This window comes from Phascolarctos cinereus, unplaced genomic scaffold, assembly GCF_003287225.1.
Source record: "Phascolarctos cinereus isolate Bilbo 61053 unplaced genomic scaffold, phaCin_HiC Scaffold_726;HRSCAF=1367, whole genome shotgun sequence".
Lineage (NCBI taxonomy): Eukaryota > Metazoa > Chordata > Mammalia > Diprotodontia > Phascolarctidae > Phascolarctos > Phascolarctos cinereus.
In genome coordinates this window covers 291,331,910-291,357,388 of record NW_027556098.1, presented here as the reverse complement: position 1 = coordinate 291,357,388, position 25,479 = coordinate 291,331,910, and the positions used below count along the sequence as shown (strand labels likewise).

General features: G+C 39.9%; 1 protein-coding gene across 1 annotated transcript in view; it reads right to left on the bottom strand.

Moving 5' to 3' along the window:
* ARHGAP42 (Rho GTPase activating protein 42) overlaps window positions 1-23,795 on the bottom strand; it is a 392,658-nt gene extending 368,863 nt beyond the window's left edge. The window contains exon 1 of the mRNA XM_020996109.2: window positions 23,021-23,795. Within this exon, the coding sequence (XP_020851768.1) occupies window positions 23,021-23,174 (154 nt within the window). The 5' untranslated portion in view covers window positions 23,175-23,795. The remainder of the gene's footprint in view (window positions 1-23,020) is intronic.
* Between the last annotated feature and the right edge of the window lie 1,684 nt (window positions 23,796-25,479).

The following is a 25,479-nucleotide window of genomic DNA, read 5'->3' as shown; positions in this document are numbered from 1 at the left end:
GCTGGATCATTGCTTCTGAGGTTTCTTCCAACTCATTCTGTGATTCTATGATTCTCTGCACAGTTTGAGGCCTTTCATGGCAACTACTTCCCAGAAAACAGCACTGATTTATATATTCATGATCTGGTATTTGCCTTTTTTTTTTAAAGGTCATATATACCTGGTAGTACAATGATTGAGCAATAGAATTGTAATCAGGAACCGAGTTCAAGTTCTGTTACCAACATTTACTGGCTTATAATGGACAGGTCACTTCTCTGTCTCAGATTCCTCATCTGTTAAACAAGGCTAACAATAGCACCTACCTCCCAGGGTTGGTATGAGGATAAAATGACATATTTGTAAAATGTTTGGAAAACTTAAAGGACTACATAAATGCTAACTATTATTGTTATTATGTTGTTTTAAATTATAGTTATTTTTTCCATGTATAACATGCTCTGTTACATAGCTTGCAGATGACCCACATCAAAATGAAGGCTCCAAAGTAGGCTTAACAAGGCTACAACAGAGGCTTCTAGAAAAGGTGGAATGCAAGTCATAAAGCAAAAGCAAGAGACAAGAAATGTGCATCTTGGGTATTATACTTCTATTTGTAAAAAGTGAAAAGGCTTAGAAGAAAGTTTCCAGCATGTTGGGTAGATCCTCCATGGAAGACTTATGAAAGGACATGGACAAGAATTGTTCAGAAGAGAAGGTATGGATAGGTTGTGCCCTACTCTAGTAAAGTATTTTGATTACATTACGTTGATATGTAAGCTCTAGGTCCCCAACTAGACTATAGGCTTCTGGAATGTAGGGCTGAATCTTGCCGTTTTTTTGTGACCAAAACACCACCTGACAGAGTACCTTGCACATAATAAATACTTTTTTAATGAGAATAAGTTATAATAGGCAAAGTAAACATTCAAATATTATATTACCTCATATATTTTTTAGATTAATTTTAGTTCCCCCTTCTTCCCTCTCCATATTTTTGTTTGTTTGTTTGGGTGATTTGAAATAGAAACCAAAAGGAAGATAAATTTATGGGAAAACAGGAAAATAATGAATTCTCACACAGAGTAAGTGAAAACTTGGAAGCAATTTATATAGCACTCTTTTCAGGGCTGTGGGGAGTAGGGGTATAAATAAAATAATTCACTTTTATAGATAGTTTATGGTAATTTTATTGAATTAATATAAATCACAATTTTCCAGCTGGAAGAAACTTTGGAGGTCATGTAGTCTCATTTACAGAATATTTTACAGATGAGGAAACAAAGATCTCAAGAAATTAAGAGACTTCTTCAAGGTCACACAAATAATAAATGGAGGAACTAGGGTTTAAACTCAGCTCTTCTGACTCTAAAATCCAACATCCTTTTTATAGGTGTCCACTATCAACTACATCCAGAGACTAGAGATATTCTGATTTAATAGATACACAGATGATTTAAAATTTTCAACCATTAAAACAGAGAACACCTTATACATTGGATATTTAATTTTTGACAGATTGTGGATTGGCACATCTTTTACAAACTAATAGAAGGTAGTAAAGATTTTTTTTGATTTTTGTGTGGAAATTATCCCAAAATACCAATGGTTCCAAAAATAAACTGATTCCCAACTGATGGGATAATCACATCTCAGGGATGCCAAATTTTCCCAGAGTAAGACCAGGCTACTCTGAAAGTTGCAGAGTACAGTCATTTTTAAAAAAACTTTACTGTAATAGATTTTTATCAATCTGACAACTTGAAGGCAGTGCCCAGGGACTTTTTTTTTTACGCTTCTCATTCAAAAACTACCAGACACCAAGCATAACACTAGACTCAGCAACCAATGAAACAAGTTCCAGTGACTGATATAAAAAGATCCTGAAAGATGTTTCTGCATTTCAAATGTCACAGGAAATGGCCAAAGAAATTATGAAATGTGACAAAACAGAATTCTCCACCACCAAAGTCCTGTTCCTACTCCAACTACTCCAGCTCTTCATCATGGCATGTTGATGACACTGGGTTCTTGAAACCTTTAACAGAGAAGAATCCATTCTGACAGGTTCCACTAAGCAATGAAGTCTTTTGTCCATGATACCAGGCTAGCTAAACTGAGAAAGTTGGCCATTAGGTGAAGTTTTCATCCACAGCAACTCCCCTAAACCATCTCCTAAAGCATAAAGGGGCTGTGACCCAGGTCACTAGAAAAAGTCATCACACCAATGAAATGAGAGATGTTTTAATTACAAATATGAAGGAAAAAAGGTATATGGATAGAAAGATGAAATATTATAAAAGTGAGATAAGCAGTAAATGAAAGACAATATATAAACTGACAAACTTTTTTTTAAAAAAGGAGGTAACAATAAATTCCCAGACATATTTAGAAAGGGACACAGGAACAGCTAAATTGTCCATATTTCTATTTTGTTAAAATTTATTTTTTTAACAAAAAAGTAAATAATTTTAATTTGAGGTTAACTTTAATGATATTCTTTACATTTTGCTTAACTGTTTACTTGTATTTGTTGAATGTTAAGTGTAATAAAAATGAATAAATTGATTAACATGCAAAATGGACACAGTCTTATTCATCATTCTTTAGCAGTTTCAACTAGCCCTTTCCCAACTTCTAACCCCTATAAATGACAATTAGACTTCCTGAAGTATTTAGTTTTAGATAGTATGGTCAAAGCTTAAAAAAAAGAGTAGTGAGTGGGGTGGGGAATTCTCTTTCTACACAATCTATAACAAACAATTCTGAATAAAAAAAATAGGTTGACAAACATACAATGCTTTCAATGGAACATGTATAAGCATGGAACTAAATAAGCAATTTAGTGGATAGGTTGCTAGACTAGAAGTTAGAAAATCCTGGATTAAAATCTCATGTCCCACACTTACTAGTTAGTTGTCTGACCATGGGCAAGAAAAATGCAGATGTATTAGCTATCCTCATAGGACTGCTATGAGACTGAAATGGTATAATGCAAGTAAAGCACTTTGCAATCTTTAATATTCTAGATAAATGTCAGTCATTACTATGGTTAATTACCCTGGATTCAATTAAACTATGAGTCAAACCACTTCCTCTGTTTAAATCCAGCACTTAGCACAATGCCTCCCACTTAGTCCATACAGTTACCCTTTCCACATCAAGACTTTCCCCATCAAGGTTTTGATGTATCACAGGTCAGCATATGAAATAAATGGGAATTTTGTAGAAACCACAGATAACAAATGAAAGCCAGCAGACAACATGGAGAACCTTTAGAAACTCAGAATGCATAAAATATATGTATAATATTTTTACTTAACATTGACCTACATATAGCCTATGACCAAATACTTAGCCCAAATTTTACAATAATGTACTGTAAACATACCATAAAAGAAAAAAAAAAGAAAAATGCACACTTCTTCTCTGGCACAAAGGGAGGGCCAAAAAATTTTGCTCAATTTTCCAGATCACAGGGGTACTGATCCCCTATGCCCCATGCCCCTAACCCCTGTGATGTGGAAGGGATAACTTTAATAACTGCTTACTGATGACTGGCAGCTGGGTAATGTCTCACTAAATACCTGTGTAACTTCAGGCAAGTCACTTATGTTCCCTGGGCCTCAGTTTCCTAATCTGTAAAAAGAAGAGTTGGCTAGATGGCCTGAGGCTGGTTTTGGTTCTTATTTGTAATCATATTATCATTTTTGTCCCCATAACACCATTGAGTTATATTATCCTATTGGTAGCTACTCTGATGTAGCATTTGACGGCTCACAAAGGATTTTTGTAGTAATAATAGTGATGACATTAGTACTCTCAAGCATTATAATATCCATTTCATAAAAAAGGAAACTCAGGTTCTAAGAATAAACTGATTTGCCCAATTCCTGCCATTCTGGGGCTGAAATCAAAATTTTAAAATATAGCAAATTCTCCGTTAATTAACATGGTTGAGAAATGGAACATATTTATATTTATTTTCATATCTGGTCCAAGTCAAGTTTTGAACAAATTTGATTTCCTAACCCCCTGCCTTAGTTTATTAAGAAGAACAAATACAATCATATATACATATATATATATATATATATATATATATATATATATATATATGTATAAATAAAAGGAAAAATGCTTGATAGCTCAAGCAACTTGCCTATAGTCATACTCTAAGTGGCAGAGCAAAATTCAAACTCATATCATCTAAGTCCCACACTCTTTCTATTATCTCATGATGCCTTTCCAATATATATACTACCTTAAGTTTGGTCTTCCCTTGATTACTCAGAAAACGTTTCAAGATTTTGCTGGGGCTCCCTATTGTCTAGAGAAAAATTCTTCAATAGCTTAGAGAAGGCATTTGAGGCTTCTACACGTAAGTCACAAGCTATCTTTGCAATCTTATTTTCGTTTATTTCCCTTCACATACTCTCCATTCCAGCCAAATTCAAATACTAGGAGTTTTTTCATCTCATCTTGCCATCTCCTGCCTTTGGGCATTCATGTAGGACATCCCAGATCCCTAAATTGCACTCCCTTCTCACCTCAACCTTCTGAAATTCTCTTCCTTCAAGGACCATCTAAAGTGTCAACTCCTTCATGAACCTTTCTCTGATTCCCTTACAGAAGTGTTCCTTCTCCCCACCCCCAGCATCATGCGTGACTCTCTCCTTCACCCTCATGACACTGTAACCTGCATTATTATACATATTCACGTTCTCATCATCTCTGTTAGACTGAAAATCCATTGAGGGTAAGAACCATGTTTTTTACCTATTTATACTCAGAGTCTTCCCCAGGATAGCTACTTAATAACTTGAATTGAATGGGTCCATAGCCATTATTATGAACATTATATTGTAGATGTGAAGACATACCCTTGAAGACATTGTCACTTCAAACAATTGTCACAGCTAGCTGTGTAACCCTGGGGAAGTCACTTGATCCCATCTGTCTCAATTTCCATATCTGGAAAAAGGGGGATAATAACATCACTTATTTCCCCAAGTTGTAAGGATAAAATGACATAGTATTTGTAAAGTATTTTGTGAACTATAGGCAGCTAAGTGTAACAATGAAGTGCTGGGCTTAAATTCAGTAAGACCTGACTTTTAAATAGTGCCCCAGATGCCTCCTTGCTCTTACTAGTTCACTTCACCTCTGTCCATCTTAATTTCTTCATCTGTAAAACAGGGAAAACAAAAGCACCAATGTCACAGGGCTGTTGTAAGGCTCAAATGAGATACCATATATAAGGAACTTTGCAAACCTTAAAGCACTATGTAAAGGCTAGCTATTATTATTATCATTATTAACTGAAAATATGGGAAACTATTCAACCATGTGAATCCCAGAACTTATAATTCAACAATAAATAATAATAATATGCAACTGTGCTATGCTACCTGCTAGTGCCATGATAAAACATGGACAAAGTAATGAAGGTAATCAGCCAGACCAATTGAATTCCACTGTAATATAAGCCAATATTTCTACTTAAATGAGCATACTGCATATACTTTTGATATGCAAAGTAATCTTCAGAGTAAAACAAACTCCATATTTTTCATCTTAAATCTACCAGTTCCAAAATGAATTCTTGTCCCTCTGAAATATAGTTATACCTGCTCATTTAATTTCAACTTTAATGGCTGGAAGAACCAACTCAGAGTTACTCCGGGTTAATTACTGATTCATACCTTTGATTGAGGTATTCAACCAAATGATTTAGGTGGTTTTATAAGGAGGCTATATTGACCCTTATCATATGAGCTTTAAGCTTAATTAGAATTGTGAGGCATTTTAATTACAAATGTAAATACCAACAAATAAAATAACCTAGACATTCCCTTCTGTCTTTTTAATAATGGCTTCCACATGAGAACTTAGATTACTACGTTAAGGAGGTAAGAGTATAAAAGGTATTTTAACTCTTCCTGGGTTTCTAAATAACATAATATTCATTCCACAGGGAAAAAAGATGTCTCCACATGTCTGTAATTCCTTCTAAAACTGGGATTAAAACTTAATTCAACAAAATAATATGATTTTTGGAAAAGCTAAATAAAATGCATTTCCCCTATTCTTCCTATGCAAAAAACTCTCAAACAATGGCACCCAACATAAGATATTTTGCAAAGATCCTCTATCCTACATATTTTAGTGTATATTTATACATATAATATAGCAGCATTATTTAGCTTACAGAAGGCAGGTCCTGGAGTCAGGAAGAACTGGGATCCAGCCTTGTTTCTGATTTGTATTGCCTATGTGAGTGTAGGGAAGTCAAAATCTCTCTGGTTCCCAAAGAAGCTAGTAAGACTAGAGGGGAGGCTGATCTACATTGATTTTGTTAGCTTCCAAAGGGAACTCTCCTCAAGAATGCAATCACAGGACCAGACTCCCTTTGCCATCCATCACCCCTAAAGTATGACTGTGTGTCCTTGAAGGTTAAACAGTAGAGCAGAAATTCATTCAGGTTCTACGCAAGCAAGAAAAACTTCAAATATGGACCTGGTGACAATCTATGTCTATCACCCGAAGACCAGCCAGACTGTTTAGGGAAAGCTGCAAGCTAAGTTGGCTATAACCACATACATACATACATACATACATACATACACACACACACATAACACATATATATACACACGTGACCTCATCTGGAGTTTTATTGACAAAGATATTGGATTGGTTTGTCATTTCCATCTCCAGCTTATTTTACAGATAAGGAAACTGAAGCAAATAGGGTTAAACAGAGTTAAGTGACTTGGCCAAGGTCACCTAACTAGTAAGTGTCTGAGCTTACATTTGAACTCAGGTCTCCCTGACTCCAGGCCTAGCATCCTATCCATGGTGCTACCTAGCTGTCTATGCATGTGTACCTAAAAAATTTTATGCGAGCAACCCATTATGACAATAAATTAAGTCACAAGACCAATTAGACCAATGACAAGAGGCTTTCGAAGGGCAGAGCCAAGATGGTAAAAGCACTGATTTGTTTGAGTTCTCCCCCACACCCTACCAAATACCAGAAAAAATTACTCTAAACAAATGCTAGTGCAGCAGAACCCACAAAAAGACAAAGTGAAACAAATTTCCAGTCCAAGACAACCTGGATGGTTGATGGGAAAGGTCTGTTGTGCCAGACTGGAAGAGGAGCACAATTCAGCATGGGCCACGCAGGCAAAAACAGGACTGCAGCAAACGAGGAGCAGGCTTTAGGGGACTGGGTCAAAGAAGAGAATAGAATAAATGGGGGTGGGACAGGATGGAGAGAAATATAGTTAGTCCTTCACAGCATGACTATTACAGAAGTGTTTTGCAGGACTACACATGTATAACCTACATAGAATTGCTTGCCTTCTCAATAAGAGTGGATAGGAAGGGAGGAAAGGAGAGAATTTGGAACTCAAAGTTTTTAAAATGAATGTTAAAAATTGTTTTTACATGCAACTGGGAAATAAGATATACCAGAAATGGGGTATAGAAATCAATCCTGCCCTACAGGAAAACTGAAGGGAAAGGGGATAAGAGGGGTGGGGGGAGTTGATAAAAGGGAGGGCAGATTGGGGGAAGGGGTATTCAGGATGCCCAACATCTTGGGGTAGGGGTAGGGGACAGGTGGGGAGAATTTAGAACTCAAAATCTTGTGGAAGTGAATGTTGAAAACTAAAGACATTAATTTAAAAAACACACAAAAAAAAACCAATGCACATCAACAAAATCAAAGACCCTCAAATTATCAAAATATGTATTTAGAGATTTGCATAAATACATATGTACATATACATGCGTGCATGTATATATATTCATATGTATGTATGTGTGTGTGTGTGTGTGTATACACACACACACACACACATAAACATACACACACTCTCACTCTCTCTCTCTCTCAATTAAAGTCTTCTGATTCTAAACTCAGTGTTCTCAGCTGCCTCCCAAACGGTCAAAGACAGAGACTAAGATGAAATCTTTGGCTATAATAAAGCAAAGGAAAGGAGAGATCTCTTTTTAAGGGATGATTAAAAGGAAGAATTTATATTTAGAGTTTATTTTTAAATTGTTTATCTTCTGGCATTTAAAGCTCTTTGCAATTTGGCCCTACCTTTCCAACTTCCCTACATTCTACACCTAATTTCCTCTACTCCTCCCCTCCATTAGAAGGCAGAGATGTTGGTCTCCTGAATGTTGCTTTCATAGGATACTGTATCTGCCAACTCCAAGTGTGTGCATGGGTTGTTCCTCATGCCTGGTATGCTCTCTGCCCCCACTTTTGACCTTAAAATATCTGGCTACATTTAAGACAGTACAAGCAGGGCCCTATTCCCTAAGCCTTTCCTGGTCCCCGAACTGCATGACATCTTCATCCATTCTGTATTTAGTTCACAGTTTCACACACACACACACACACACACACACGCACACTCCCTTTATAAGGTAAGCTTCTTGAAGGCAGAAGCTGTTTTGTTTTTTTCATTATACCACAATGTTTGGAATATAGGAAGCTATTAATAAACACTTGCTAACTGCTCTTCTGATTAAGCCACTTCAACAACTATTGGAACCTAAATTCAAGGCCCTATCTCCCCCCAATAATTGTATACTTGCAATCCAAAGGCAGCAGAATGGAGTCAAGAATGAGAAGAGAAGACACAAGCTGTCTGGGAGGAGAGTGTGTACTGATAAGCTCCCTCCTTCCCAAACCTGAGCTAATGACTGCACAAAACAAAACTCCTTCAGCTTAGAGAAAGAAGCCTCCTTTGCTAACAAAACTCCAGGCTGTTTGCAAAATAGCAAGGGAGGTTATGTCATTTTAATTGATTTTCTCCTCAAAATATGTGCATGGAGGCTGGATAGATGCAGGGGAGAAGTTCATTAGTAATATAGTATGTGATTTCACATCTTAAAACAGAGACTGTAGTCTGTTAAAGGTTCAAGATTCATAAAGAATGACAGTAATGCATTGATCAAAAGGGTGGAGATGGTGACTCATGCTGCCTGAACCATAAAACATGATGTGTCTATGTAGTAACAAATATTTTCTCAACTAAAGATTACTTAATATGACAACGTAGCATTTACCAGTATGACAAAGAATCCAAAATCACTGGTCGCAAAGTTTTATATGGTGAAATGAAGTCATTTTAACTCATTAGGTTTAGTAGAAACAAACTCCAAAATAAATAAAGTACACACAGAAGGCAGAGCTATGACTTGAAATACAGGTTTAAAAGTTAAGTGAAGCAGAAAAACAGTGAGCCCTAAAGTAAAAAATTCAGTTATGAATGACTAGATTAAAATAAGCCACCCAGCCTTTGTCTGATGCTCTCACTAGAAGTTTGGGGTCACCTCGTGCAAAATGAGGGAACTGAGGCCCATTCCCTTCTAGTAGCAGTCCCTTCTTATGGGCAGGGACCATGTTCTCACTACAGTACCTAGAACAGTGCCTTACACATAGCAGTTACTCAAGAAATGGTTGCTGAAAGAATGAACCATTTGCTTGATAAAAATTGCCACCACCCACAGAAGCATGGGGGGGGGGGGAAGAAAGGAACTCTTACCACGGTAATTCTATTAAAATCAACAAATATTTCTTAAGAGACAGGCACTGTGCCAACCACTGGGAATACAAAGTATAAAGAATGAAACAATCCCTATTCACGATGAACTTACATGTTAATGGGGAGACAAATACATATTAAAAATATATGTAACACAAATAAAAAGCTGATAAATACAAATGTATACAAAGTAGTTAAGTACAAGGTAGTTTGGAAGAGAAGACACTTGTAAGAATCAGAAAAGTCTTCAGGTAGAAGACAGTGCTGTGGAGAAACTCTCTAAGGCAGGGGGAGAGAGGGAGTGCATTCCAGGCCTATGTGACAGCCACTGCAAAGGCACAAAGATGGCAGATGAAGTATCCTCATGTGAGGGATTTCCAACAAGCTAGAAAGATAGGCTGGGGGGAGGTTGTGAAGGGCTTTAAAAGCTATTCTCAGCAGTACAATGATCTAAGACAACCCCAAAAGACTAACGATGAAGCATATTATCCACCTTCAGAGAAAAAAACTGATATTGACTGAGTACAGAATGAAGCATTCTATTTTTCACTTTCTTTCATTTTTTGAGTCTTCTTGTACAAAATGACTAATATGGAAATGTTTTACATCATTGCACATGTATAACCTATATCTGATCATTTACCATCTCAGGGAGAAGGGAGAGGAGAGAGGGAAGGATAGAATTTGGAACTCAAAACTTTAAATAAAAATGTTTTTAAAAATTGGGGGAAAAAAGCTAACCTGGGAATTTAATATTTTATTAGGAAGTCAATAGGAAGGCATTGGTGTTAATCATCCAAGGGAGTCACATAGATACATCTGCCCTTAATGAAAATTACTTCACTAGTCATGTGTAGGATGGCCTGAAGTAGGGAGAGACTTGAAGCAAGGGAGACCAACCCTGCTGAAAAATCCAGGAAAGGTAATAAGGGCCTGAACCAAGGTAGTTGCCATGTGAGTGGAGAGAAGAAGGATTTATACGTAGAAGATATTGTGAAGTTAAAAATGGCAAGATTTAGCAACTGATTCATTATGTAGGATGGAGAAGTAAGGAGTCCACATAATGAGGAGGCTACACAAATCTGAGACACTAGGAGAAAGGTGGTGCCTTTGACTGAGCCTAGGAAGTTTGGAAGAGTAGTGGGCTTAAGAGGAAATACAAATAAGTTATGTTTTAGATATATTGAGTTTAAGGTGTCCAATAGGCAACTAGTGATATGGCCTGAAGCTCACAGGACATATTAGGGTGGGATATATAGATCATGAAGTCACTGGCAGAGAGTTAAACTCATGGACTAGATGATATATAAGACCCTTCCACTTATATGAGTCTATAATGCAATGAATGGCCAACTTTATTCAAAATCTACTATGTAAGAATGAATATTGAACAATTTGAGTTGATATAATTCATTCAATTTAGCAATGTAAAATCTGTGATGGTCAGACATAAATAGCATTAGGCTCTAGAATAATGATGGATGGAGGGTCTGAGTGTCAGCACCTAAGGAGCAGGATGCCTCTGCGTGCCCTGGAGAGAACAGTTTGCAACTAGACAAATAAACAAAATACCTTAGTATGGAAATGAAACTGACTAAAACAGCAACCCCAGTCTCTTAGGTAACTTTTGTTCGGTGGGCAAAGGCAACATATGTGTAGCAGGAGATCAAAATGTCACTGGTTCATCTCACACCCCCATATCATCTCTACTCCAACCTCCCTTGTCCCCCATCCCACAAAGCAAATCAGTGTTGGACCTCCCCTTCTCCTTCCCCACCCATCCATCATCTAAAAAAAGGTGTGTGGGAACATTAGCTAGAAACCCAAATTTAAAGTTCCCGGAAAATTAATCACCATAGCCATCCAGTTGTCTCTATTCCAGCCATTCCTTCCCCTCTTTTGAAGAACCAAGAAGTATTGGCATATTCTTCCTTTCCTGCTTCAATTCCAGATCATTACTGTATCACCATCCCTCAATAACCTCAGTGCCATCAGTTTCTTGTTGCTGTCATCTACAATAGTGGTCTCCAAACTTTTTTTTTTGATAAGACAATCCTATCAGTGTCTAAGTACAAACTCAGAATGTGTGTATTTACTTACTTGTAAATTAACTACTATATTTAATGCAAAATTTTTAAAAGATGAGCGCTTTATAAATACTAGCTACTATCTTCAAAAACATGAATATTGACATTCATGAGCCTTCTTACTTCCTGTCTACCCAATACCCTAACTTCCTTAACTCTAAAGACTCCCTCTTCCATGTTATTTTAACCAGACACTCCAATGATTACACAACCTCTAGAGATTTTACCATCTGCAAGAATAAAATCTTTGAATTCCATTATTCAATGACAATACATTTTTTGACCCTCTCGCACTTCCTTATTCAATTCAATCAAAAAACCTTTATTATGCATCTAGTATTATGCCAGGAACTAAGTAAGCTAGGTGCTGGGGATTTAAAGACAAAAAAAATTGGACAAGGGGCAGCTAGGTGGCTCAGTGGATATAGCACCAGCCCTAGATTCAGGAGGACCTGAGTTCAAATCCAGCCTCAGACACATAACATTTACTAGCTGTGTGACCCTGGGCAAGTCACTTAATCCCATTGCCTAGCCCCCCCCCCAAAAAAAACTGGACAATTCCTACCGTTAAGGAGATTACATTCTATTGGATCATTCACTATCAACCTACTTTCTCTTTATTCTCATTATGAACTGCCAGTCTTTTGACCCATACCTATTTCCCCAGCCATCTGTCCTACTCTCCTTCACTTGCTAACATACCCAAACTTGACCCTTTGGGTCTACCAATTAAATCATTCACTAGTGTCTACACTAGAATCCTTTGAATCTCTGATCTTCCACAACTCCCAGGTCCCTCTCTCTTCATCCCTGAGTAAACCCGCCATCTGATTTTCCCACTCCTGTTGAGCTTGGCTGAAGTAATAAAACAACTGATTTCAACAACTACCAATTTATGATGCATGACCTCAGCTAAGCCTTTGTTCAAGCTCAATTAATACTTCTACTCTGATCCTCACAGACCTCTATATCTCAACCCCCCACAGTGACTATTCTAAATCATTTTTTCTCCATCAAACCCTCAATGTCCATAATTATAGCAGATGAATAATCATCTACTTCAGAGAGAAGACTGAAACCATTTGACCTGAGGTCACCTAGCTTCCCTCTCTCTACCCCCCAATACTCTGTATTCTCAACTGCTCTCTCCTTCTGAAGTAGCTACATGGCACAGTAGATAGAATGCTGGACCTGGAGTAAGGAAAACCTGTGTTCAAATCTTGCTTCAGACAGCTTACTAGCTATTGTGTGACCCTTGAGAAGTAATTTAATCTCTGAATGCATCAGTTTCCCCATCTGTAAAATGGGGATAATAATAACATCTAACTCTCAGGGCTGATGAGAGGATCAAATGAGATCTGTAAAGCTCTTTGAAAATTTTAAAGTGTTATATAATGATAGCTATTACCATTAGCTATTATTTTTCCCTGTGATCACTAAAAGATAGACCTACTTCCAACTATGTCTATGCCCTCTCTCAGTGCCAGTGGTCCCATTTTGCCCTGCCTCCTTTACAACATTATTCCAGCTATCATTCTTTTCCTCTCATGAATCTTTAAACCAACCCAACCACCCCTTCCTCCTTCCTGTCTACATATATTCTTAGCTTCCACCAACCTTAAAAGAGCCTTTCAATGACCCTTGTACTCCTTACTATTACCAGCTTCCCTCTCTCTCTTGACTTTCATGGGCAAAGATCATCTACAGTCAAGAATACTACTTCTTTATCACCCATTCTATACCCAACCCTTTGCAAAGAGAACTTCCATCACTACCACTCTACTGTAACTGTTCTCTCAAATTGCTGCCATACCCAAAGATTTTTAAGAGCTTCTTAAGCATCTGACACTGCTCACTACCCCTTCCTTCTGAATACCACTCTCCAATAGCTTCAGAGACACCACTCACTCCTTGTGTTCTGCCTCTCTCTACTTTCTCCTTCTTCACTAGCTCTTCATCCTTGCTTATCATACCTTAATGTGAATGATTTCCCCCCCAAGGATCTCTCTTCATGCTTTTTCTCTCCCCACACTCACTCTCTCCCTTATCTATTCTCACCTGCCACATTCATGAAATATAAGTCTCATATAAATGAGGGCCAAATTTCTAGATCCTTACTTCTCTTCTGCTTTCCAAATGTGCTCCAACACTCTTTTTACCCCCTTTTTAATATAAATTTATTTATTTTTAGTTTTCAATATTCACTTCCACAAGTTTTTGAGTTCCAAATTTCTCAACCCTCCCCCCATCCCAAGATGGCATGCATTCTGAATACCCCTTCCCCTGGTCTGCCTTCTCTTCTATCTCTCCCCCCCCTTCTCTTATCCCTGTCCCCTTCTATTTTCCTGTAGGGCAGGATAGACTTCTGTACCCCATTTCCTGTATTTCTTATTTCCCAGTTGCATGTGAAAACATTTTTTTAAAACTTTGAGTTCCAAATTTTCTCCCTTCCTCTCCCCACCCACCCTCATTGAGAAGGCAAGCAACTCAATATAGGTTGTACATGTGCAGTTATGCAAAACACTTCCTTAGCAGACATGTTGTGAAAAACTAACTCTATTTCCCTTAATCCTATCCTGCCCTCCCATTTATTCTATTCTTTCTTTTGACCCTGTCCCTCCTCAGAAGTATTTGCTTCTGATTACCCCTTTCCCAATCTGCCCTCCTCTCTATCACCCCCTGCTCTCTTGTCCCCTTCTCCCCCTATTTTCCTGTAGGGTAAGACAGATTTCCATACCCAATTGAATGTGTATGTTATTCTCCTTAAGCCAAATCCTATGAGAATAAGATTCCCTCATTCCCTCTCACCTTCCCCTGTTTCCCCTCCACTGTGAGAGACTTTTCTTTTCTGTTTTTTTTTGTGAGATAATTTACCCCATTCTACCTCTCCCTTTCTTCTCCGAGTATCATCCTCTCTCATCCCTTAATTTTATTCTCCAGATATGACCCCTTAATCTTCAACTCACCCTGTGCCATCTATCTATCTATCTATCTATCTATCTATATATATACATACATATAATTTTTTCCTTCAACTACCCTAATACTGACAAAGTTCTCATGAGTTATAAATATCATCTTTCCATGCAGGAATGTAAACAGTTCAATCTTAATAAGTCTCTTATGATTTCTCTTTCCTGTTTACCTCTTCATGTTCCACTGGAGTCCTGTATTTGAAAGTCAAATTTTCTATTCAGCTCTGGTCTTTTCATCAGGAATGCTTGAAAGTCCTCTATTTCACTGAATGACCATTTTTTCCCCTGAAGGATTATACTCAGTTTTGCTGGGTAGGTGATTCTTGGTTGTAATCCTATCTCCTTTGCCCTCCGGAATATTATATTCCATGCCCTGTGGTCCTTTAATGTAGAAGCTGCTAAATCTTGTGTTATCCTGATTGTGTTTCCACAGTACTTGAATTGTTTCCTTCTGGCAGCTTGTAATATTTTCTCCTTGACCTGGGAACTCTGGAATTTGGCTACAATATTCCTAGGAGTTTTCCTTTGGGGATCTCTTTCAGGAGGAGATCTGTGGATTCTTTCAATTTCTATTTTGCCCTCTGGTTCTAAATATCAGGGCAGTTTTCCTTGATAATTTCTTGAAAGATGATGTCTAGGCTCTTTTTTTGATCATGGCTTTCAGATAGTCCAATAATTTTTAAATTCTCTCTCCTGGATCTATTTTCCAGGTCAGTTGTTTTTCCAATGAGATATTTCACATTGTTTTCTAATTTTTCATTCTTTTGGATTTGTTTTACAGTGTCTTGATTTCTCATAAAGTCACTGTCTTCCAATTGCTCTATTCTAATTTTTAAGGAAGTATTTTCTTCAGTAATCTTTTGGACTTCCTTTTCCATTTGGCCAATTTTTCTTTTTAGGGCATTTTTCTCCTCATTGGCTTTTTGGACCTCTTTTGCCATTTGGGTTAGGCTTTTTAAGGTGTTATTTTCTTCAGTATTTTTTTGGGTCTCCTTTAGCAAGCTGTTGACTTGTTTTTCATGATTTTCTTGCATCACTCTCATTTCTCTTCCCAGTTTTTCCTCTACTTCCCTTACTTGCTTCTCAAAATCCCTTTTGAGCTCTTCCAAGGCCTGGGACTGATTCATATTTTTCTTGGAGGCTTTGGATGTAGGAGCTTTGACTTTGTTGTCTTCTTCTGGTTGTATATTTTGATCTTCTTTTTCACCAAAGTAAGATAATATAGTCTGACTCTTTTTGCCTGCTTGCTCATGATCCCAGCCAATTACTTGAGTTTTAAACTCTTTGTTAAGGTAAGAGTCTGCTTCCAATGTGGAGATGTACTGTCCCAAGCTTCAGGGGTTTGTGTAGCTGTTTTCAGAGATACTTGTAGGGACCTGTAAATTTTCAGTTCTTCCAAGGTGGTATGATAAGGGGCGAGGTGTTTACTCCTTTCCTGGCCTGTGACCACAAGTATTCCTTTCTGTTCCATAACTGTGAGGAGAGGTTCCTCGACACAGCCACTACAAGCTCCACCATGCCGGCGCTCCTCCTCACCCCAGCACTGCCGCCCAGAACTGTGACCCAGATCCACATTCAGGCAAAGCAAGAGATTCCTGCCTCAGCACTGGCAAAGAGATCCCTGCAGTCCCTCTCTGATCAGCCACTGGATTCCCCCTCAGTCTGTGGGGCCGGAAGCTGGGAAGCAGCTGCCCCCCCCAGGGCCAGGCTCTTGGGGAATGGAGCTGAGACCCCGCCTTCCTCTCTGACCACCGACAGAAACAGACTTTTCCCACTGACCTTCTAAGTTGTCTTTGGCATTAGTGGATTGAGGAGTCTGGAAACCTCCACAGCTGCCCCCGATTCAGTCCTCTGAGGCCTGTTCCAGGTTTACTGCGGCCTGCGCGCCCACACTGCACTGTGCTGCGCTCCTATCCTGGTGCGATACACCTTTCTGATCAATCATCCAGGTTGTCTTGGGCTGGAAACTTGTTTCACTCTGTCTTTTTGTGGGTTCTGCTGCTTCAGAATTTGTTTAGAGCCATTTTTTATGAGTATTTGGAGGGGTTTGGGGGAGAGCTCAAGCAAGTCACTGCTTTCACTCTGCCATCTTGGCTCCGCCCCCCACTCCAACACTCTTAAAAGACACAAAATGTAGTCTTACAACAGAGGAAAGGCAAAGAGTTGGGAAAGCTCAGGGGGCTTGGAAAAGAAGCCTACTGCCTATGTGAGTAAAAATAGCCAGCAAGCCTCCAGCAGCCATAGCTGACCCACTGCTTATCCCCAGGGAAGCAGAGAGAATAATGTAGGCAGGAGAGATATGGGATTTCAGGAGCCCCTTCTCTGCCCCCCAAAAATGTCTCCTCTACCAGCCTGGTGAATCCTGAAATCTCTGTAATATTAATCCATGTCTTTTTTCTGGGATCACAGACTGAGAGAGACGGGACTTTAGAAATCATCTACTCCAATCCCCTCATCTTACAAATGAGAAAACAAATTTAACCCTCACTACTAGATTGCAAACTTACTGTGAGCAAGGACTCTGGATCCCCTACAACACCTAAGACATTTCTTTATACAAAATAGCTACTCAAGAAATGAATAACTGAGGCTATATAACAATCAGCAGCAGAAACTTTATTTAAGGTAAAACCTAATTTATGGAAACAAGGAACCAAAAGCTATTAAAATGCTTGTCTACCTGGTCATTGACTTGCTCGTATATATTATTATGGGTCTGATCAAGTAAGAAACCAGTCCAGAAAGCTAGTATTTCTTCTTCAAGAGTACAGCACTGTAAGTATGGCTTTTGCTCTGGTGAAGATGAAAGGTACAGAATAGCAGCACTGTCCATCCTGGGTTTTGTTCATCTAAATCCTGAATAGGCCACATACACACACACACACACACACACACACACTCAACAGTATTTGGCAAGACCAGATAAGAGGTGTATATGTGAACACAGCACAAAGCGGGTGTAATCTGAGATTGTGAACATGGGAGAACAGAAAGATGGTGGCCTCCTCAACAGAAATAGGGAAGTTAGGAGACGGGTTTAGGAGGAAAGACAATGGGTTCCATTTTATACTTTCTGAGCTTGAAATTCCTGAAATGAAGGTGTCCAGGTGGAAATAGACAACAGAGTTGGCGATGTAGGATTAACATTATCAAGGACTTCCTAAATGGCATATCCTTTTCTCAGTCCTCAACCTTACATAATCTTAGGGCTGAAAAGGAACTTTGTGACTTGTTCTAAAACCTTCTAAAACTGAAATCTCTCCTACATGTGTTAATCTGATCTCTGTGAAAATCTCCAGTAACACAGCATTCTTAGGAACCCCCAATCAACTTTCAGAAAACTGTAATTACTAGGAAATTTTTCCCTTGTGTTCACTAAAACCTGCTTCTCTGAAACTTTCACCTGTAAACTCTCTTCCCAAGACAGTACTAGAAAACATCATGATTCAACCCCTCCCCAATAATAACAACAAGAAAGTGCTCATTTTTCTAGTCCATCATCAGTTCCCTCAAAAACTCCTCACAAGGAACGGTTTCCCATCCTCAACCATTGTCTGCTTCTGAATGAATACCTTCTAGTTTATCAACCGAAACTTAAGGCACCAAGAAGAGAACACAGTACTCCTGGAGTGCTCCGACTAGGTAGTGTACAGTAGAATACCTGCCTCCTTCATTTGGGACCCACTAGACCTGTCAGCAGCACAGGATATCATGAACCACTTCTACCTTCTGGAGTCTCTTCTTTCTCTTTTTGCTTCTGAGACATCAGTGTTCTGCTTCTCCTCCTCCCTCTTGATCCCTGGCTATTGTCTCCAAAGCTGACGTTATCATTTTCTCCCCAAGCCCAGAATTTCCTTCTAACTTCACTGTCTTTTAATGTCACTAACACTTACTCATGATTGAAATGCTTCTTTTTGTAGCCAGTTGCCAAGTCCAGGCATCCCTGATCCCCTCCCATTTGCCATTAACTTTATTCCCATCGAAACCTACCCCTCCATTACAAACTCTTACTTCTTGAACAACTGACCATAGCCTGGAGCACTTTCTGACCTAGAGTCCCTATTCTGAGGATTGTTTTCTTGTCATTTTTCAGTTGTGTCTAACTCTTCGTGATACCATTTGGGGTTTCCTTGGCAAAGATTTGTCATTTCCTCCTCCAGCTCATTTTACAGATGAGGAAACTAAGGCGAACACAGTTAAGTGACTTGCCTAAGGTCACACATCTAGTAAGTATCTGAGGCCAGATTTGAACTCTGGAAGATGAGTCTGATTCCAGGCCCAGTTCTCCATCTACTGAGCCACCTAGCTGCCCCCACTGTGGATGGGTAACTGCTAATAAACAATTTTAATACAACTTCAACCATAATTAAAACAATTCTGTGGTTTTGCCCATTAGAATGTAAACTCCTTGAGGACAAAGGCTGCCTTGGCTTTTATCTTTGTAGCCTTGGGGACACAGAGCAGTGCTGTAATTTTTTTTTAATAATTAATTTTTTTTTCATTTTTTCATCCCCTAAAATCCATCCTGCATACAACTTTCAGAAGTATCTTCCTAAGTATAAATTTGGTCACTTCATTCTTATTAGTAGCACCCTACTACTTCCAGAGTCAAGCTCCAACCCCATCTGCTTGGCATTTGAGGCTCCCCACATTCTGATGTCATCCTATCTCCTCTTCCATCTATTCTTTACTCCAGCCAAACTTGCCCTCCCCTAAAAACAGCATACTTTCCTGCCTCAGTGTCTTTGTGAATGCTCTTTCTAGGTGCCTGCAATGTCCTTCCCATCTATTTAACTGCTGAGGATACAAAAATACAAAGATAGTCCATGCCCTTGAGCAGTTCACAGTCTAAGAGAGAGACAACAGGCAAACCACTTACAAACAAGATCTGAAGTCATCTTTTAAAGCCCAGTGTTGAGGCCCCCTCTTCCTTGAAGTCTTCCTTAACTCTCCCCCTTCCCCTGAAAGCTGTTAGTAACTTTTCTCCACTTAGTCCTCACACAGTCTTCTGTTTATAGAGCTCTAAGGTAGCACAGGACCTGGGGAGTCAGGAGACCTGGGTCTGACCTCTGGCTCTGCTACTTAGTCTTGGGTAACTTGACTTCTGAGTCTATTTCTTCACCTGTAAAATAAGCAAGTCCATTCCAGTCCTAAATTCTATTTGAACTGTGGCCTGAGAAAAGAGAAACAACCAAGATGCAAGGGAGAGTGAGATGAAGTTCAAAAGGGGCAGTCAAGGCAAAGGGCTGTGGAAAATCTGAAAAGTGAGAGCTCAGTATTGGGCACTGTTGTAAAGCGAAGACTTCAACAGGCTGAAATGGGCTAGGACAGTCAATTTTAGGAACAGGAGACAGCACTTTTTAAAGAGTCACAGAGTGAAAGAATAAACACATCATATGCATTTCCCTCTGATGGGTAACAGTTACAGGAAAAAATATTTTGGTTTTTGGAACACTTCAAAAAGATTTTCAGCAAAACTATTTCAATTCATTAATATGCACATCAAAATAGAGCTGACAGCCAATCTTAATTCTAGAACATACAGGTCCCTCTTCTTCCGTGCCCTAGTCTTAAAATCCATATATATTGTCCATCTTTAACAAGTTATTTGTTAACTACCAACACTATTTGGCCCAGCATCATGCCCAGTACATTTTGGTACTACTGGCTTAGCATATGGTAGGGTAATTTTAGTGCTACCCTGAAACTCTGCTCAGTCAGTCAGTCAACAAGCATTTATTTAAGTGTCTACTATGACGCCAGGCACTATGCTAAGTTCTGAGGATACAAAAATACAGAGATAGTCCCTACCCTTGAGGAGTTCACACTCTAACAGGAACATAACATGCAAACCACTATGTACAAACAAGATCTATACAGGGTAAATAAAAATTAAGCAACAAAGGGAAGGCACTAGCTTAATGGCAATCAGGAGACTTCTCAGGAAGAAGGTAGGATTTGAGCTGGGAAGTGAAGGAAGCCAGAAGATAGAGATAAAAAGAGAGAATTCCAGACATACATCACAGTCACTGAAGATGTCTGGAGCTGGGAGATGATATCCTATGTAGAAAAAAAATTGTAAAAAGACTAGTCTAACTAGATCCTATGTGGGGTGCATTTGTGGGGGAGGGGCATGCGTATCCCCAGAAATGGAAAGGTGGAGGCAAAACCCAGTGATGAAAGACTTTTAATGAAACAGGATTTTATATTTAAAATCAACCAATAAACATTTATTAAGCGCCTACCATGTGCCAGGCACTATGCTAAGCACTGGGGATATGAAAAGAGGCAAAAGACAGCTCCTGCCCTCAATGACTTTACAATCTGATGGGGAGACAACCAGCAAAGAAATGTATATAAAGCAAGTTACATATAGGATAAATAGGAAATAATTAACAGAGGGAAGGCAACAGCATTAAAAGTGGTTGGGGAAGTCTTACCCCAGAAAGTAGAATATTCGTGGAAACTTAAAGGAAGGCAGGTAGGTGGCCCAGTGGATAGAGCTTTAGCCTAGGATCAGGAAGACCTGAGTTCAAATCTAGCCTCAGATGCTTACTGAGTGACCCTGGGCAAGTGACTTAATCCTGTTTGCCTCATTTTTTTTTATTTGCAAAATGAGCTGGAGAAGGAAATGGCAAACCACTCCAGTATCCTTGCCAAGAAAGCCTCAAATTCAGTCACAAAGAGTTGGACAAGACTGAACAAAAGTACAATTTTTTTTATCCTATGGGCAATTAGGTGTTACAGTGTATAGAGCATTAGGCTTGGAATCAGGAAGATTCATCTTCCTGAGTTCAAATCTAGCCTCAGATACTTACTAGCTGGGTGACCCTGGGCAAATCACTTAATTTTGCCTCAGTTTCCTCATTGGTGAAATGAGTTGGGAGAAGGAAATGGCAAACCACTCCAGTATCTTTGCCAAGAAAACCCCAAATGAGGTCACAAAGAGTTGGACATGATTGAAAAATGACTGAACAAAGGAAGATAAGGAGATCACTAGCCCACGCAGAGGAGGAAGAGCTTTCCAAGCATGGTGAACAGTCAGAGAAAATGCCTGGTGCCAGAGTGATGGACTGTCCTGTTTGTGGAAAAGTCAGGAGGTGATAGGCAGTCACTAGAATGTGTTGGATAGGGCTCAATGGTCAGAATTCCTCTTGCAGAAGATTTCTTGACAGCTGACTGGAGGATGGACTAGAGGGTGGAGAGACTTGAATCAAGAAAACCAATCAGGAGGCTAGGGCTAACCACCCCTTAGTGAAACCAGAAATTCTATAATTGGAATTTGATTCCTCAAACTTTCACAAAACAGGGTTGTTTTTTCTCTATCAAAATGTAAATATGCGGGAGGGAGTTAGAACAATAAGCCTTATCGGTTTAATAGTTTAACAAAGGAAGAGTATCAGATCTGTTCAAGAGTGGGGGGTTAGGTTAGGGGAAGAATGGGAATAACCTAAGAACACCAGAGCCTGAGGAGGTCAGAAACCAGGTGAAAAAGGAGAGAAGGATCCCAAAGGCTGAGGCTAACAGTACTTTAGTTTTTCCAACTGATGCACCCTAAGACACGTGCTAATTTAAGTTGCTGAGACTTCTACAACACCCTGCTCCCAAACCCAGTGGTGGATGATTCATTTGCTCATAGCCAATTAGTACAATCCAGTTCCTTAGGTGACCTATAGGCGCAGGAAGGCTAGCTAGAAAGGTGGATGGGGGGGGGGGAGGTGTCTGTCAAGTCTGTAGTCATAGAAAACATTGGTAGGGGGGAATCTACTAGTTGTCAGTTTGTGACAATTTGACTCACTTAATCTGGCCATGGGGGGGGGGTGTATGTGTATGTGTGTGAGAGTCAGTTTGCTCGCAAGAGGATCACCCCTATTCCCCAAGCACACTTTGAGCATATATGTAATTTATTATATATAATGAATATATACACATACATGTAATTTTCTTTCGTTTCTACATTCATAATAGCTCTCTATTTTTAGCAATAGGACTCAAACTCTAGAATTAGTTCAGTTAATAGCGATCAAGTTGTTTTGAAATTTACAGCCCTAAGTGTCCCGGAATCCTCAATTACTTTACAAGGCGGGGCAGGCAGGGAGGGGTACAATTAACATCAAACACCAAGTAACATTTTTTTCAAAGTCACAGATTTCCCCCCTCTAGTTTCTCCTCGACTGTGGGAGGGCAAATGGGGGGGGGAATGCTAATTATTTAAAGTCAGGCAAGCACACCTTAAGAACAAACTTTTCTGGCTACCAGCAGGGGAGCTCTTCAGCATTTTTCCCCAGACCCATTCAAACAAAAGAAGCCCCGATTCCCTCGCGTCCCCCACCCCACCCCCTCGGCCTGGCACCCCAAGGGTAGCCTCGGACTGCGCCCCCACCTCCACCCCCTGAGCCATACTCACTTCTCAAAGCCCCAATAAGCAGAGATCCGTCCTTGATGAGCTCTTTAATGAATTTATTAGTTCGTTCCAGCTCAATCTCGTGACACTGCAGACGCTCCCTGAAGTCTGGGCTGTCCAAGTAGGAATCACTGAACTCCAGAGTGGGCAGCCCCATGGCACAGACGCGACGCCGGCGACAGCAGCCTGGGACTCTTCAGGTCAAGTAGGAAAGAAAGCCAATTAGGGAATCTAACTCCGGACAGACCTAGAACCGAAGCAGGAAGGCGGCAGGAGGAGGGCCAGAGCGCGCAGGGAAAGGTGCACAGAAAATGGGGGCCCCCCTCCCCCGATCCTGCACCTCCTCGGGGCGCTTCTTTGCAGGGATTACAGCAGTTCCCCCCTGTCTCAATCTCCACCGGAGGGGATGAGGGAGGGGAAGTGCAGGCGGATAGCAAAGGAGTGGGTCCAATTAGGTGGCTGTCATATGGTTGCATTGTTGCTCCGGGGCATGGAGGGCTCCTCAGTCTCCCGGCTCCTAGGCTAAAACTGGAAAGTTTCTCTGGCTACGGCGGCTACAGCTGCTGTAGCTGCTGCGGCGGCGGCGGCGGCGGCGGCGGCGGCCCCGCGGCTGCTTGCAGACACTTCCGGCACCTCCGCGCTCCGTCTCCCTCTCTCCTGACAATCTTTTGCTATGTGAGCCCTGAAATGCTCTACTGCAACTGTTCGGGCGTTGGAAACCCTCCCCCCAAGCGGACACAAGCCCTGAGAGTGGTGCGAATTGTGTCCCGGGCTCGCAGACCCTCCCCCTGACCGCTTCACTCTTACCCGGCTCCACCCCGCCCCTTTTACCCCTTTACCCTCTTCACCCCCACCCACAAGCCACCCTTCTCCACAGTAGAAGCCTCATTTAGGCACACAAACACACCCTTTATTAATCTCCTGTCTGGCCGCATCTTTGCAATTAACCCTGCCCCCTCCTCCTCTCCAGGCTCCAGCCCACCCCGCCTTACCGGCTGTGACCTATTTCTATGAACCCCACAGTTCCCTGTCCTTCAAGAGTACCCGAATTCCTTACTTTATCTCCACCCCTGGAGAGATTCAGAATTAGAGAAGACTTCACAAACAGAATGTTTGGAAAAAATATTTGGGGGAGGGGGAGAGTCGAGAAAAGTTTTAGGACCCAAATTTTTGGCCTTATGTAGCCTTCTCCCGGCTCTAACACACATGCGCCCCCTTTTATTCTGTCTGGACTTATTTCAATTCCAAGATGGAGCAATTTAATTACTTTTTGTCTAAAGAAAAAATAAATCGCTCTGCATTATAAAAGAAAGTCCCACAGGCCTGAAAGTTTTTTTCCCCTCAAGTTTCTTTACGTGGGAAGATGAACTAAAGGCTTTCCTTCTCTTCCTCCTCCTACTCCCACCCTTACCCATCAATTGCAAGTTTAACCTCCAGCAAAGCTCCCGTTAGTGGGGAGATTTTGTTAATTTTCTTTCCAGAAAAAGGTCCATTTGTTCAACTTTGAGACCTTTTTAAAAATCTTGTTTACCTTTTCCCAACAGCTATTTGGATTACAAAATTATAAAATGGGACCCGAGTACAAAATTAATAGTCCTCTGCTGTAGCTACTCCCGGTGGTTTCAATGAATAGGATTCTTTCCTCTTGAAATACCTGCAGAAAAAGAAACTGCTACTTAACATCAATCCCATACAGTCAGCCTATATGGTTTCTGAGAATTCAGACTTTTTTTTTGAAAAAACAGGATCTGTTTTTAATTTATATGTTTGCATTGCTTTGTCCATGTGAACCATCTGTTAAACGACTGTATTAGTCAGATCATGGGAAAAATTCCATTAAATTCCATTAAAATGCTTTACAATTTTCTCCCAATTAAAACAAACTTTGTGGACCTTCAAAATTTCTTTTGGTTTCAAATGATTTTTTTAAGAAAAGGATTAAGACAGATAAGATAAAAATGGATGAAATAATTATTGACTTAAATCCATAGAGGGCAGGAAATAGAGTTAATGTCCTTCTGTCCATAGCTTACCTCATTATTTCTAAACACATTACAGCCAGGATGGCCAAACACCAAGAGAATTGCTTAAATTCTGATTTTCTGTGTCTTTCTGTGAAATATTATGCTTTAATGTATTTAATGCCTCCATTCTTCATTTCCAGAGTATGTGCCACATGTTGAGGAGAGACTGGCTGCTCTTCAGGCAGGGTGATTTTACATCTGCTCATAGCACAGCCACAAAGGAAAAAATCAACCACGCCAAACAAATAGGTCCCTTTAAGCCTTTTCCAAGGGGCAGCCAAAAAAAATCATAAATCTGATGGCAGCTGTTCAAAGATGGAAACAGGATGAAACTTTCACAGTCTGTTGTAAACAGTACCTGTTGGTAAGAAATGAGTTCTTTCAGATCAAGAAAATTCATTAAATTAAATTTGAATCAACAGCAGTATTGTGGGTCAT